The 16,039-nt window shown below is 34.3% G+C and overlaps 1 protein-coding gene across 1 annotated transcript in view; it reads left to right on the forward strand.

Annotated features, from left to right (window-relative positions):
- TLL1 (tolloid like 1) overlaps positions 1–16,039 on the forward strand; it is a 214,031-nt gene that overhangs the window by 118,921 nt on the left and 79,071 nt on the right. Inside the window, exons 8-9 of the mRNA XM_004779539.3 lie at positions 2,695–2,819; positions 14,568–14,683. Coding sequence (XP_004779596.1) covers positions 2,695–2,819; positions 14,568–14,683 — 241 coding nt within the window. The remainder of the gene's footprint in view (positions 1–2,694; positions 2,820–14,567; positions 14,684–16,039) is intronic.

Here is a 16,039-nt window from a genome sequence, read left to right on the forward strand (position 1 = left end):
CGGCCTCCACAGTAACCCTTCATTAATTTGGGCTTACCTAATTAATATATCTGTTGATTTATGAAGCATAGTTGAAAATGGCTTTTCTCAGTATTGCCCTATTTTATAGCTCAACTTTTCCTTCCATTGCATTGACCTAGTTGGAGTTGCATCTTATCAAGTATGGGCAACCTCTCACTTTTGCTGGTCTACTCCCACAAGTCATTAGTTCCCCTCCCTCCCTTTATCTCAAGAAAGATGCATGTGGAGTTCAGTAGATACTTAGATTTATAAGGAATTCCATTCTATATTTGTGTTATCCAGGTTTTATCTAAAGATCACTACCCTTACCTAGGAGCCAGAGAGGTTAGTCACAAAGCACTCATAGATCATGTCACTCATCTGTTTGCCACCTTCCAGATGGTAACAGTTTTCCTTAGGCTAAAAGTCACATGCTCTGTATGACACTCAAACACTTTAAGGATCCTCCCATCTCTGAGCAGTTGGATTTCCTATTTTTTCTTTCTGGAATTCTCTACTCCTATTTACTCACAGTGCCCTCACCTTCACTTTCTTCATTTTGGCCAAAATGTCAGTTTCCAAGCGAGTTTTTCTTTGATCACTCTATTTAAAAGCTACTCCATCAGTGGATAATCAATGTCCATCTTCACTTCTTTTTCTCCATAGTACCTGTTACTATCTCAGTACTCAATCTTTTGTTTAATGTCTCTTGCCCTACATTAAAATGAGAGAATCATAGTGTATCTTTTATTACTGGCTACAAATAAAGACCTATAACAGTATTTAGAAAGTATTTCCTAATGGAAGGAAATGTTCTCTCTCTCTCTCTTTTTTTAAGATTTTATTTATTTATTTGACAGAGAGAGAGAGAGATCACAAGTAGGCAGAGAGGCAGACAGAGGAAGAGAGGGAAGCAGACTCCCTGCTGTGCAGAGAACCTGATTCTAGGCTTGATTCCAGGAACCTGAAACCATGACCAGAGCTGAAGGCAGAGGCTTAACCCACTGAGCCACCCAGGCACCCTGGAAAATGTTTTTTTAACTTGTAGTCTAAATACAATTTATTCATTAAACATTTGGGAAGGAGTATCATGCCTTTCATCCTAGTTTAAAAGATTTTTTAAAATTTTATTTCTTTTTTTAAAAATTTCTTTTTTATTTATTTTCAGCATAACAGTATTCATTATTTTTGCACCACATCCAGTGCTCCATGCAAAACGTGCCCTCTATAATACCCACCACCTGATATCCCGACATCCCACCCCCGCCCCTTCAAAACCCTCAGATTGTTTTTCAGAGTCCATAGACTCTCATGGTTCACCTCCCCTTCCAATTTCCCCCAACTCCCTTCTCCTCTCTAACTCCCCATGTCCTCCATGCTATTTGTTATGCTCCACAAATAAGTGAAACCATATGATAATTGACTCTCTCTGCTTGACTTATTTCACTCAGCATAATCTCTTCCAGTCCTGTCCATATTGCTACAAAAGTTGGGTATTCGTCCTTTCTGATGGAGGCATAATACTCCATAGTGTATATGGACCACATCTTCCTTATCCATTCGTCTGTTGAAGGGCATCTTGGTTCTTTCCAGAGTTTGGTGACTGTGGCCATTGCTGCTATGAACACTGGGGTACAGATGGCCCTTCTTTTCACTACATCTGTATCTTTGGGGTAAATACCCAGGAGTGCAATGGCAGGGTCATAGGGAAGCTCTATTTTTAATTTCTTGAGGAATCTCCACACTGTTCTCCAAAGAGGCTGCACCAACTTGCATTCCCACCAACAGTGGAAGAGGGTTCTCCTTAATTTCAAATACTTTTACAGAAAGCTACTTCTTCTTCTTTTTTTTTTTTAAATCCTTATCTTTCTTTTCACTGAAATAGTTTCCCAATCCTTTTAACGTTTAAGCTCAGTTCTTCCTTTAGAGTTATAAATGTTGATATTCATTGAAAAATTAAGACTATCTTTAATGCATTACTTTCACAATTTCTAGTTTTGAAGATTAAGAAACATGATCACAACCTTAGGTATCTCACAACTTGGTTTCTCCAGCTTAGCATTATCAGGACTTTGCCACTGATAATTTTTTTTTCTTCTTCTTAATTTTACTGTGAAAATTTTATTCTGTGTGTGTGTGTCAAAAAAACTGTTTTGCTTTTAACTGTTCTTTCTAAAATTTATACTCTTTTTTCCTGTTCTCTTAACATACTGTAATATTTGGACTTCTAAGACTATATAGGTTAAATTAACAATTAAACTAAAAAATAACATACATTTTGTTTGACTTTTATAATTTTGGTAACCTCAAAAATATGTATTGTAGGTTGCCCTTAAAAAATAGGCTTCTATGAGGAAGATTGTTTTACAATTTAGTAATCCAAGGGGTTCTTAGATTTGTTTAAGAGCCTAAAACAAAAGCCATGGTGTACTTGATAGGGGACTATAGAGAATTCTAGATTTTTAAAATGATTTCTAAGTAAAAGTGAATTTCATCATTGCCTTTATGCTAGATGTAGAATTTAACCCCAATTATTTTTTTTCTACTTTGATAAACATGTTTTGAAAGTCTGGCACACTATTTGAGTTGTATTTTCCCTTTAACTTATGTGAGTCTGAAAAAAAATAATCTTATAAGGAATGTATGTGACTTAATTTGGTGACTTATGTGTGGCTTGCTTATGATTTTTTTCAGGGGGATGTTTCTGGATACTATTCTCCCCTCTCGTGATGATAATGGCATACGTCCTGCAATCGGTCAGCGAACCCGTTTAAGCAAAGGAGATATTGCACAGGCAAGAAAGCTGTATAGATGTCCAGGTATTGCACCATACAAAAACAGAACCATAATTGTGCCTGATTGTGTTCTTCCAGATGAATAAGTCACAATTCACTGAACTGTTTACTTGTGCTGGCAAGTGATGTATTCGGTTCAAAGTCAGTAATCATAAAATGAAATGAGAGAACTCTGGAACACTCATTGATATAATTAAAAACAAATTGCTAGAAATCAAATTTAAGCAAGGATAGTATTTTTTTCAAACAGGGTTAGCATTTTTTTTTTCTTTTAACAAGTAAAAGAGCAAAAAGCACGATTGTCTGATAGTTGTTATTAAATAGTTGCAGGATTTCATAGTCAAATGTTCAGTTTTCTTGCCAAAATAAAAAGAATATCCTTTATTTCAACTTCAGAATTGAGGACTGAAATGATCTTTTTCTTGCAAGTGCCACCATTAATGATATATAAATTAAAATTTTATTAGTTGGAATGTATAACGTTGATGCAAAAAAGGAGTTCTAACAGTGTTGCTAGTGAGTTACCATATGTTTTGCTACTGGCTAAAGTTATGAAAAAGAGATTAAAGGAAGTTCTTAGTAAGACTGTTCCAAGGGAACACCAGTGACATACTGGTCCAAAAAAGAAAAAAAGGAGTCTGCTCTCAAATTGGAAATGGTGCATATTCTGTGCACCTCCTACATAGTCAAAATTCCTGAAATAACACATATCAAAAAATATGTTTTACTTTGGTTAGCACAGATTTCCCCCAAATTTTTGTTCACATATGTTTGTAAATTACCCATGTATGTGTAGTATTTATTTTTTTTTAAAATCTAAATTTCCACAGGAAGGATGTATTTATAAATAAATGGCACGGCTATGACAAAAGAATTGAGTGATTCTTGGCTAATTTCTGGCAGTACTGAATATATTATACTTTTTAACTTTGAAAGAAGATTTGGTGGAGGATTGTATGATTAATAGCAACTAAGTAAATAATTCGCATAGAAAGCCATTTTGTCTGTCTCTCTCAGTACATGTGTGTGTGTATGTGTATATATATATATATAGAGATAGATAGATAGGTAGATATGGATATATCTATATTTAAAAACACACTAGACATGCATTTCTAACACTGAATTATAAGAAGATCAGTCAGTAGGAATCAGAAAAGTAATCAAACTTATGAAACTATAATTTTCAGTCTATAACTCTTAAATATTTAAGTTACTAATGGAAAAATACATATAAGTTTTCACTTGAGGCTTTATTTATATAAATACATAAACAGACTGTTTTCTTACTTGAAACAGTTATAATATATAATATATACTTTGGTTTGTTAATACAGTAAAACCATATTTATGAAGGTACCATCATCAATGTAAAAGGTACCTTGTGTTTTTAAAGCAATATAAGAAAGTTGCTTATTTTGCATCACCACTTCCTCACAAAACAAACTGAGGGTTGTTGCGGGGAGGGGGTTTGGGAGAAGGGGGTGGTATTATGGACATTGGGGAGGGTATGTGTTTTGGTGAGTGCTGTGAAGTGTGTAAACCTGGTGATTCACAGACCTGTACCCCTGGGGATAAAAATATATGTTTATAAAAAATAAAAAATTATATTGAAAGAAAAAAAAAAAAAAGCTAGTTTGGAAAACTAAAAAAAAAAAAAAAAGAAAGTTGCTTATTTACTTGCATGATGAAGTAAGAGAGAGCTAAGACATATAAATATGTATTTTTAAAAAATAAAAGTATCTAAAGTTTTAGTTCACTAAATCTTTAAGAATGGTTTATTTTTTCTATCTTGGACATTTTAATGCCCACCAAAGAGGTCCCTCCCTTTCTCTCTTTTTTCCATCTTTTGCTCTTTGTTTCCTTCTCTCTCCCTCTGAACCATTTGTGTGCGTGTGTGTGTGTGTGTGTGTGTGTGTGTGTGTGTGTGTGAAGTCCTTAGCTTTGAGCCTTGAGCCCTGTATATGGTTGTGAATTTACCATTCTTCATTTCTTTACAGTGAGGAGTATTAATGATATTGGTAGAAATATAGGACAAATAAACTTAAGTTACACTAATGCAGTAGGTTTACCAGTAGCTCCAAGAACATTAATGGAATGATGTGAAAGACTGATAAATGTACATGGAAGTGTGAATAGTGTGACTTATTTGAGAATCATCTAGGAAGAGTGTAGGGGTTTATAAAATGAAATCTGGTTGTGTCTTGGTTTTAATAGTGAAAGGAGAGTTGTAAAATTGCATAGTCCCTTGAAGTTTGCCTTATTGTTTTCTTTTGTTAGAAATTGCTAATGAATAGGACCAATCAGAGGTATTCGGTTATATCACTCTAATTCTTTATTTCTTATCAGTTTACTCTCCAAGCTGTTTTGGATCTGCATTTTATAGAGATATTCCTTAAGTGTTTAATCTTGAAAGGAATAGCGACCTGGTTCAAACTTAAATATTTAAGGTTATAGCTTTTATGGTCTATGATAAGTGGGGCCTTGAGTCCAAAAGGGCAGGTTTCTAATAGGCTAGTAATAAGCAGACTGCAGATATTGTTGCCTTTCCATTAATAATATAGGAAATTGTTTTTATCTATCAGAAGATGAGCAGCATTAAAATGCATGCATTTTTAATTCCCTTGAAACAATATAAACTGCTAATTTTTATGATACTTTCTGGCTGGCAAACATCTTGTAATCCATTATTATTTATTTTTTAAAGACTTTATTTATTTATTTGACAGAGAGAAATCACAAGTAGATGGAGAGGCAGACAGAGAGAGAGAGGGAAGCAGGCTCTCCGCTGAGCAGAGAGCCCGATGCGGGACTCGATCCCAGGACCCTGAGATCATGACCTGAGCCGAAGGCAGCGGCCCAACCCACTGAGCCACCCAGGCGCCCTTGTAATCCATTATTATAGTTACCTATTTTATATGCCAAATATATAAATTAAATTTGTATGGGAAATCTGAATTACTCATTGTACAGTTGGTGCATACTCATCATGAAAAACTCCATATAGGAATAAAGTTGTTTTTAAGGTGATGGCATGAAAATGTTTCTTTTAGTTTAGAATTATTTTCATTGCCATTTCTTGTTCTTTTAGGATCAGTCAAGAGATATATCCTTATGCACTGCTAATATAAAGAAAGAATATGATCCTTTACAGTCCTGGCACTCTTCTGACTAAAACCCTATTATTCATTGCCAGACCACATCCCAGAAAGAAGGAAGGGAAAAAAAGGGAAAGCTGCCCAGCCCTGGGATTGAATAGATTTCTGGACAGTGCTGTCTGAAAGCCAGGCCTGTGTCCTTCCCACAGCTTTCAGGTCTTTTTAGCATTAAGTCATCTAAAAGGATACCCACTAATGCTGCTTTACCTGTCTGCCATTATAATCTCTTGCATCCTACATACTGTCAGGATTCTCCCCCAAGCAAAGATGGAGAACAGGTCATCATTACCGTCTCCAGGTCTCCATCGTCCTTTTATGCCAGTAAAGGCATAAAAAAAAAAGTTAAAGCAGTTTGCTTTTTTAAAAAATTTCTTTGCAGTGTACCAGAATTCATTGCTTATGCACCACACTCAGTGCTCCATGCAAAACGTGCCTTCCTTAATACCCACCACCAGCCTCAGCCAACTTCCCACCCCCCACCCCTTCAAAACCCTCAGATTGTTTTTCAGAGTCCATAGTCTCTCATGGTTCACCTCCCCTTCCAATTTCCCCCAACTCCCTTCTCCTCTCTAACTCCCCATGTCCTCCATGCTATTTGTTATGCTCCACAAATAAGTGAAACCATATGATAATTGACTCTCTCTGCTTGACTTATTTCACTCAGCATACTCTCTTCCAGTCTTGTCCATGTTGCTACAAAAGTTGGGTATTCATCCTTTCTGATGGAGGCATAATACTCCATAGTGTATATGGACCACTTCTTCCTTATCTATTCATCCGTTGAAGGGCATTTTGGTTCCTTCCACAGTTTGGTGACCGAGGCCATTGCTGCTATGAACACTGGGGTACAGATGGCTCTTCTTTTCATTACATCTGTATCTTTGGGGTAAATACCCAGTAGTGCAATTGCAGGGTTTTAGGGAAGCTCTATTTTTAATTTCTTAAGGAATCTCCACACTGTTTAGGAGATCTTTTTGAGAATGTCCAAGTTGAAGTGGATATTTTTCTCTTCATAGTGGATATTTTTTCTTCAATAATACACATTAGTAGTGTGTACTATTGTTCTCTCTTAGGAGGCCCTGTTTTTTTTTGTGACTCTCATTTTTTAAATGTATTTTTTTCTATTTGATCTAATTTTAGGATTTACTTTCCTTTCTGATTTCTGAACTGCTTAGTTTAACTCTTCCCCTGGTATAGTCACTGGTCTATATTTGCAGTTTCTCTTAAACTGGTTTTTCTGTAGTCCCATGAACTTTTTGCTTACTTAGTACTTCGTCAACCATCAATCCTAATATTCTCCAGTAAATTTTCCCCAGTAAATATATCAAGTAACATAATAAAATTAGAGAAAATACAAAATAAAATATCTAAAAATAAAAGGGCATCTGAGGATTAGAGTCTTCCTTATTACATAAAAGTGTATGTGTACTCACACATGAACACATGTACAGTCTATGTTCACAAATTTAAAAGTTTTCAGTGTTACTACATATATAGTACGTGTGTGGTCCATGGATGTCCATGGATGCACATTTGTGTGGACACTTTAGGGATGGAAGGCCAGTTTCACTGTGCATGGGGTCTGAATACTAGAAACTTTACATTCCTTTAAACACTTTTTTCATTAACTTCACTTTTACAATTGAAATAAGGTTCTTATTAGTTACCTACAGCATTAATCTCTTGGTTCCTGATAATTTTCTGAGATTCCTGACAGAATATACTTTCTACATGTGCTTTTTTACACATACAATTCTTGGCTAAAATATTGTCCACATGCAAAAAATAGTAATTTTGCCATTTCCTCCCTAATTATTCATGGTCTCCTTTATTCATCTCCCTGTAAACTTTCCCTAGTTCAGTGGATGGTACCAGACATAGATCATCTGGCAGCCCAAGCCAGAACTCTGGAGGACATTCTCACCTCATTCCTCCCTCATTTTCTCCAGCTAATCAGTCCTACTGCCTTCTTGGAATCTTGCCTTCCTACAGTGAATCTCCTGGTCCTGGGAGCCTCATCTTTTGTCTGAATTGTTGAAATGCCTCTTATTCACCTCTTGTCCATATTCTTATATCTCTTTAGTTCTCTGGGCATGCTGCTATTAAGTGGCTTTTGAATATGCAAAGCTCATTTTGCTTATTTTTAGGATAAAGGCTAATCTCCTTTCCATTAGGTCATTTCAAATATTTTTCTTGTCTCTTCCCTGAGTCTTTTCTCTAGGTATTACCCCTGCAGTCTAGATCTCACCTCCAATTCATTTAGCTCCAGTCATCATGGTATGCTTGCCTCCTGTCTCTTCCTCCAGTCAGAATGCTCCTAACTGCCTCCCAGTTCAATTCTAGCCATATTTAGGATTCGGCTCCTACTTAAAGACTTCCTTGTCTCCCAGGACTCCACATGGCAAATGCTTCGTTGGATCCTGGTCTTTGTGTCTTACTCCTATAATCATTAGTAATTTGGCATTTCCCACACTGGGGTGTAGAAGCTTCTGTGGGATTGGAGTTGAGTTTTCCTTCAGGGTTTTCTGAATCTGGTGTAAATTAAATGCTCAATAAATAGTTGTTTCTGTGTGAATGAATGAGTCACTGTTAACACGTGAAAGGCACCGTTCCAGATGTTATGGCCCCAGAAAAGGAAGCACAGACTACACACATGAATATCTGAGCCTCTGGGGCATCATGCAGACAACATCATTTGGTTAGGAAGTATATTTCATCCTTAAAGGATGCTAGAGAACTTCTAGAATAGAGATGCCTACCTTGGGCTGCACACTGCAGGAGGAAGGCTCCTTGGAGTTGGTGTTTATGTTTCATTTTAAAGGATGATTCAGACTTGGCTAGGCAGTTACTATTGAAATGTACTTTAAAATACTTCAGTAATTAATCTCACATTATCTCTCAGATGATTTAGTGTTCTTTTTAACATTTCCTCATCTTAAAATCATTTAACTTCTTATTTCATAATTTTAAAAATAATTATAAACCTATATTTTGCTTATTATATTTAAAAGTTTAAGGGATTTAAATATAGGTTAATTAAGTTAGTATTAAGTTGATTAGATACAGTTGTATTTCTTCCCCTAATCTAGAATTTGTCAAGATTCTTTGTGAACAGATTTATGAAGTAGAAATTATTGTTCATCTCTATCTGTGTTTTCCTTAGCCTTAATAAAATTATAAATGTTCTCCTATAGAATATGGAGAAAGGAAAGTTCTCAGTCTTTGGTGTTGGGTGGATATTACAGACATTTGGTGAGGAAAGTAGCTGTAGATGGACATGCAGGCAGCGGTAAACTCAATGTTATTAGACGGTTCAGAATTTGTAATAATTGCTTAACAAGACACAATCCAAGTAGCATTTATACAATTCACACCCAATTTTCTACTCTGGAGGAATGAAGGTATATGTGAATTACTTGTTTCAGAAGTGAGATCGATTGTATGATAAAGGACTTAGAAATTTAACTACTTTATTATTGTTATTTCTTATTTTTGCAAAAAAATCACATAATAAGACATCTACCCTATTGGCAAATCTCTAAGTGCATGGTACAGTACCGTTAACTCTGTGCACATCTGGGTACAGCAGATCTCTGGAATGTCTTCGTCTTGGGACAACCTGGCTGGAAAACCTGGAAGGGGCTGCCTTCGGCTCAGGTCCTGATCATGGGGTCCTGGGATTGAGTTCCACATCGGGCTCCTTGCTCAGCAGGAAGCCTGCTTCTCCCTCTGTCTGCCTCTGTCTCTGTCTCTGTCTCTCTCTCTTTCTCTGAAAAATAAAAATTAAAATCTTTTTTTTAAAAATTTTATTTATTTTTTATTTATTTTTTATTTTTTTATTAAACCTTTTTTTTTTTTTTAAGATTTTATTTATTTATTTGACAGAGAGAGATCACAAGTAGATGGAGAGAGAGGCAGGCAGAGAGAGAGAGAGAGGGAAGCAGGCTCCCTGCTGAGCAGAGAGCCCGATATGGGACTCGATCCCAGGACCCTGAGATCGTGACTTGAGCCGAAGTCAGCGGCTTAACCCACTGAGCCACCCAGGCGCCCAAAATTAAAATCTTTAATAAAAACAAATAGAACTTGGTCTTGCAGTTTAGAGTTTGGACTAAAACTCTATACCCACTGAATGGCAGCTCTTCATTTCTTTCTGCCCCCAGCCCCTGGCAGTCAGCATTCCACTTTATACTTCTATGAGTTTGAGTACATTAGAAACCTTATGTAAGTGGAATCATGCAGTATTTGTCTTTCTGTAACTGGCTTATCTCACTCAGTATCATGTCCTCTGGGTTTATCTGGATTGTAGCATATGCCAGTTTTCCTTCTAGTTTTAAGGACAAATAATATTCTATTTTATGTATTACCACAGTTTATCTCTTCATCCACTGATGGATGCTCAGGATGCTTCTGTCTCTTGTCTAATATGAATAATGCTGCAATGGAAATGAGAGTGCAAATATTGCTTCCAGATCCTGTCTTCAATTCTTTTGAATAAATACCCAGAAATGAGGGGACCATTGGATCATTTGGGAATTATATTTATAATTTTTGAGGAAATCCTACACTGTTTTCTGTAGTGGCTGTACCATTTTATGTTCTTACCAACAAAACACAAAGGCTCTATTTCTATTTCTTTGCCAACATTTCTTATTTTCTGTTTTTTTGTTTCTTTGTTGATAAGTGCCATCCTAACAGGTGTGAGGTGATATCTCATTGTGGCTTTGATTTGCATTTCCCTGATGACTAGTGATGTAGAACATTTTTTTTTTCATTTTTTTTCATGTTTTTTTCAGACAGCCCTTTGTGTGTCTTCTTTGCCCATTTTCATTTTAATTAATTAATTAATTAATTACTCAAACTGCTTCATATTTTACTTATTTTTTTCAGTGTTCCAAGATTCATTGTTTATGCACCACACCCAATACTCTTTTCCCATTTTTATTTTTATTTTTATTTTTATTTTTATTTTTTTAAAGATTTTATCTATTTATTTGACACACAGAGAGAGATCACCAGTAGGCAAAGAGGCAGGCAGAGAGAGAGGAGGAAGCAGGCTCCCTGCTGAGCAGAGAGCCCGATGTCGGGCTCGATCCCAGGACCCTGGGATCAAGACCTGAGCTGAAGGCAGCAGCTTTAACCCACTGAGCCACCCAGGTGCCCCTTTGCCCATTTTGAAATTGGGTTATTTTGCTTTTTGCTATTGATTCATGGGAGCACCTAATATATTCTGAATACTAACTCCTCATGAGATATATAGTTTATAAATATTTTCTCCATTCAGAAGGTTTCCTTTCACTCTGTTGATTGCTTCCTTTGGCGTAGAGAAGCTTTTTTAGCTGATGTAGTCCCACTTGTCCATTTTTGCTTTTATTTCCTATGCTTTTGGTGTCATATCCAAAAAATCATTGCCAGGACTATTGTCACAAAATTTCTTACCTGTTCTCTTCTAGAATTTTTAAAGTTTTAGGATGTACACTTAAGTCTTTAATTCATCTTATGTTGATTTTTGTGTCTGATATAAAATAAGGGTCCAAATACATTCTTCTTTATGTATATTTCTAGTTTCTCCAACACCATTTTCTGGAGAGACTATGCTTTCCCCAGTGAGTAGTCTTGGCACTCTTATTGCAGATAACTTGACCATACATACATGGATTTGTTTTTGGGTTCTCTCTTTTCTTCTCTTGGTCTATATGTTTGTCATAGGCTAGTATCATACTATTTTGAATATTATAGCTTTGTGACATGTTTTGAAATCAAAATTAGGAACCAGCTTCTTTTTTCTTTTTTTTTTTTCCCAACGAATGTTTGGATATTGTTGGTTTGTGGTTTTATGTGAATTTTAGGATTTTTTTTCTTTCTGCAAGAAATGCCACTGAGATTTTGATTGAATTGTTTTGAATCTGTGGATTGCTTTGGGTAATATAGGTATTTTAACAATATTAAGTCTTCGAATCATGAACACAGCCCATCATTCCATTGGTTTGTGTTATTTTTAATTTCTTTCAGCAATGTTTTGCCATTTTCAGTATACAAGTCTTTTGCCTCATTGGTTAATTTATTGCCAAGTATTTTATTCTTTTTTGATGATAGTATGAGCAGGATTGTTTTCTTAACTTCCTTTTGAAATTGTTTGTTGCTGGTGTATAGAAATACAACTGATTTTTTGCTGTTGATTTTATATCCTGCAACTTTACTGAATTTTTTTATTTGTTCTAACAGTTTTATGTGTATGTGTGGAACGTTTATGATTTTATACATTTAAGATCATGTCACCTGCCTACAGAGATAGAAGTTTAACTTCTGACATATATTTACTTTTAGAGTAGTTCTTACTAGGGCAGTGATAATAAGTAGCCACTGTATAATTCTTTATAGTTTTTTTTCCTCCTAAATATGACTAAGTTTTGTAGTTCAAAGATGTATTCAAACACTTTAGACCACAATTTTCCTACCTGTGGAAAAGGTATCTAAGGGTTAAAAAGAAGATTCAGGGCATAGTAACATTTGATTCCCACAAAGCAACTTTATTAAGTATATGTTAATAAGAAGGGCATTTAACAAGAGCAAACTGAAGCTGAAGCTTTTGAGATTTACTTGTATGACATAATTAGTAGGTGGTAATGCCATGATTAAAACTTGTGTTTTCTCATCCACAGACTTCGCTGAGTAAATGAACAGCCTATGCATTTTAACTTCTTAGTGCTACTTTTTTCTTGCTGATTTTTCTTTATTTCCTTTAATATTAAACTTTGCTTTGTATATCTGAGCATTGACAACCTATGGCTGGGAAAAGTACTGAAATATCTTTTGTAGTAGGGATCAGGTAGCCTGGGACAGCCACATTTACTGAGGTAAATGCAGAAATAATTATAAGCATTGTAAACAAATGCTATATAATAGATTTACTTAATATTTGAGTTATATGCTGACTCTATTTATTTTTCATTTTATAGAGTTTTATCTTTATCAGGACAGTATTGTTTATATACTTCTGTGGATTAAACATATTTAATTGCTTTAATTCCACTTTAGTAAATCCAGTACTTATATTCTTTGTGGCTTAGTGTACTTTTCAATCATTAAATAATTTATTTTTAGACTGCTATAAATTACAGTATTTTTCACTGAAACACTCAACTCCCAAATGATTATATAGCATCCTAACTGATCCTACTCAGAAGCATATTGTTTGCATTAATAAAGTCTTAATACATTTTTATTTTTCTAAGGGTTTTTGCAATGTTACATTTATCAAGAGCCCTTAGATGATTCATGGGAAATGCTGAATTCTGTGTTTTTGACCTTGAGCATTTTCATTTTGTTCTAAAGTTGCTTTTATCTGCCTATTCATCAGAATAAACACTGCTATTTCTACTTGAAATGTGTTTTGTTGTGCAAACTTTATATCTGTGTTTTCAAATAAATATTTATATCATATCAGACTTTTTACAACTCAATTTTATTTTCAAAATCATCATCTTTCTTTCTTCATTTAACTTAAGACATGTAAAACTATTTTTTATTTATGGAGGATTTGATGAGACAAGAATTCACCTACTGATAGCTATGACTCTGTAATATGGTAATATCTCAGTTTGATTTCAGTCTCCTTCAGGGGGAAAGAAGTCATATTAAGTGAAGGTTATAAAGATGACAGTTTGCAGTGGAAGAATCATTCTTGAATTCAGGACACTTAAACCAACCTATGTTCATGGGGCACATGCTATGTCTTACAAAAACAACAGGAAAACCCATTATAGAATGGTTCTGACCACTAACCTTGGCTAAACCAATAAGCTAATTACGCTCTGTCTATCGCTTTGTTGAAATGGCCCTAGAGATATCAAACACACAGATCTTGAGACTGTGTAGCTGATAATTTGCTATTTTAGATGACTGATAATTACTTCTAAGATATTAGACAGCCTTAGTAAGAGGAAAACACAATTGTTTTTCCAGTAATTTCTACTTAAGATCAACAGAAATGAGAGAGTAAATCAATGTCCACATCTACTTGGAAAATTTTAATCTTCCTTTAAGGTTTTAATCTTTTAATTTTTTCAGGTTATTTTGAGAAAAGTTTTCATTGTGTATGGCATTTTGGTATCACCTTTATTGATTATATTCTGGTTATTATTTAATATTTCTGTTTTTCAACTTTGGTGTGGTATTTGCTATGAAACTTAGCTTCACTTTACATTGAAAAATAATGATTTTGTTTCATATGATTCCCTAGCCACATGAACCAGATACCCACTGGCCTGAATATGAGTATGGGTGACCTACTAATTTTTTGGGAATGAATGAGGAAATTCTCCATGAGGAAGAACTTTATGAATGCCAGATTATTTATCTTATAGTTTTGTTTTATGGTTGGCCCTAATGATACCATTAAGTATGCAAAAATCCTAGTTATATAAACATAAAATGAATTTACTTGGAAAAGTCTTTTCTAGAACAGAAATACATATTTTCATCAACACCAAAAGACTCAGGGCCTTATTATGTCCATGTCTTTCATAAAAATTAAAGAATGATATTATCTTTTTAAGGAAATTTGGTTAACTCACCTCTTTAAAATAGCAAATACATGTATTTTTTTTTCCTTTAGCATGTGGAGAAACCCTACAAGAATCCAATGGCAACCTTTCCTCTCCAGGATTTCCAAATGGCTACCCTTCTTATACACACTGCATCTGGAGAATTTCAGTGACCCCAGGGGAGAAGGTAGTTTATATCATCGAGAGTTCTCATTTAGTGTTATATAAAGTGTTAAATATATAAAGGTTTATTTTTAATTTGCTTTATTTTTTAAATATGAGACTAAAAAATCTCAGAAAAGTTATAATGAAAATTGCTCAAACTCTGGAAATTTTTTTGAAAAATGTGATTTAAAAAGAAATAATAAATGCTCTAAAAAGATTGAAATAATGTTCTCAGGCACAATGGAATTAAGTTAAAATAAGTGTCACATAGATAACCAGAAAAATCCCACATATTCCAGTTAAGAAATATACATAAAATATCCAGTTTAGCTAAGAAGCAATTATAGTGAAGATTAGAAATAATTTTCAGCTATAATATAAAGAAATACTGAATAGCAACTCTGTAAGATGCAATGAAAGCAATACTTGGAAGGAAATTCAGAACTTAAATACTCACATTAACAACTAAAAAAAATGCCCTAAACTAATGAGTTAGACATTCTTATTGAATGGCTATTAAAGGTATAGTAAAATAAATGTAAAGGTACGTAATAGAGGAAGTAAGAAATAATAGTTAAGTTAAGGAGATCAAAATAACATGGTACAAAGTATGAACAAAGTTGGTACTTCGAAAAAACTTAGAAATATAAGAAAATGGATGTAAACAGATCAAGAAAGAAAAAGAATAACAGGAAAAGCACAATTATCTATCACTAGAATGAAAAGGTTATTATAACCAAGATGCACTAGACACAAAAATGAGAATAAAAGAATATTGTCAACATTATGCCAGTAACTAAAAAAATGTAGATGAAATGGGAAAACTCTTACAAAATATTACTGAGTTCTTACTTGAGAAGAAAAAAAAAAAGCTTGGTTACTCCTATAACAACTAAAGAAAATGAACTACTGTTTAATTGAATTATTAGATATTTTTCAGCAATGAAAATTCAAGCTCACATGGCTTAATTAGTGAGTTCTAGCCAACATTCAAATAAGGACTAAGAATAATCCTATATAAACTCTTCCAAGGAATAAAAAAGAAGATCCACTTTCCTATTTATATGGCTAGCAAAACCTTGATAGCATTCCTGACAAGGGAAGTATAAAAAAGGAAAAGTATAATCCAAGCTAAAACTTGAATATGGAAGTAAAATCCTCAAACCAAACCAAAGCTTCGCATGCACATATGTAGACACAAATACCATTAAATGTGCATCTCAATTAAATCAAGAAAAAATATCTATAACTGATTTAACGACAACAAACTCTGAACAAACTAGAAATAGGTACCTTCTTAATCTTCAAAAGCAGATCAACAAAAATTATTACAAATATTATTCTTGGGAAAATTCTGTAAGTATTTCTTTCTACCACA

Source organism: Mustela putorius, unplaced genomic scaffold (assembly GCF_011764305.1).
Source record: "Mustela putorius furo isolate JIRA1106 unplaced genomic scaffold, ASM1176430v1.1 tig00000242_pilon_pilon_pilon, whole genome shotgun sequence".
Classification (NCBI taxonomy): domain Eukaryota; kingdom Metazoa; phylum Chordata; class Mammalia; order Carnivora; family Mustelidae; genus Mustela; species Mustela putorius.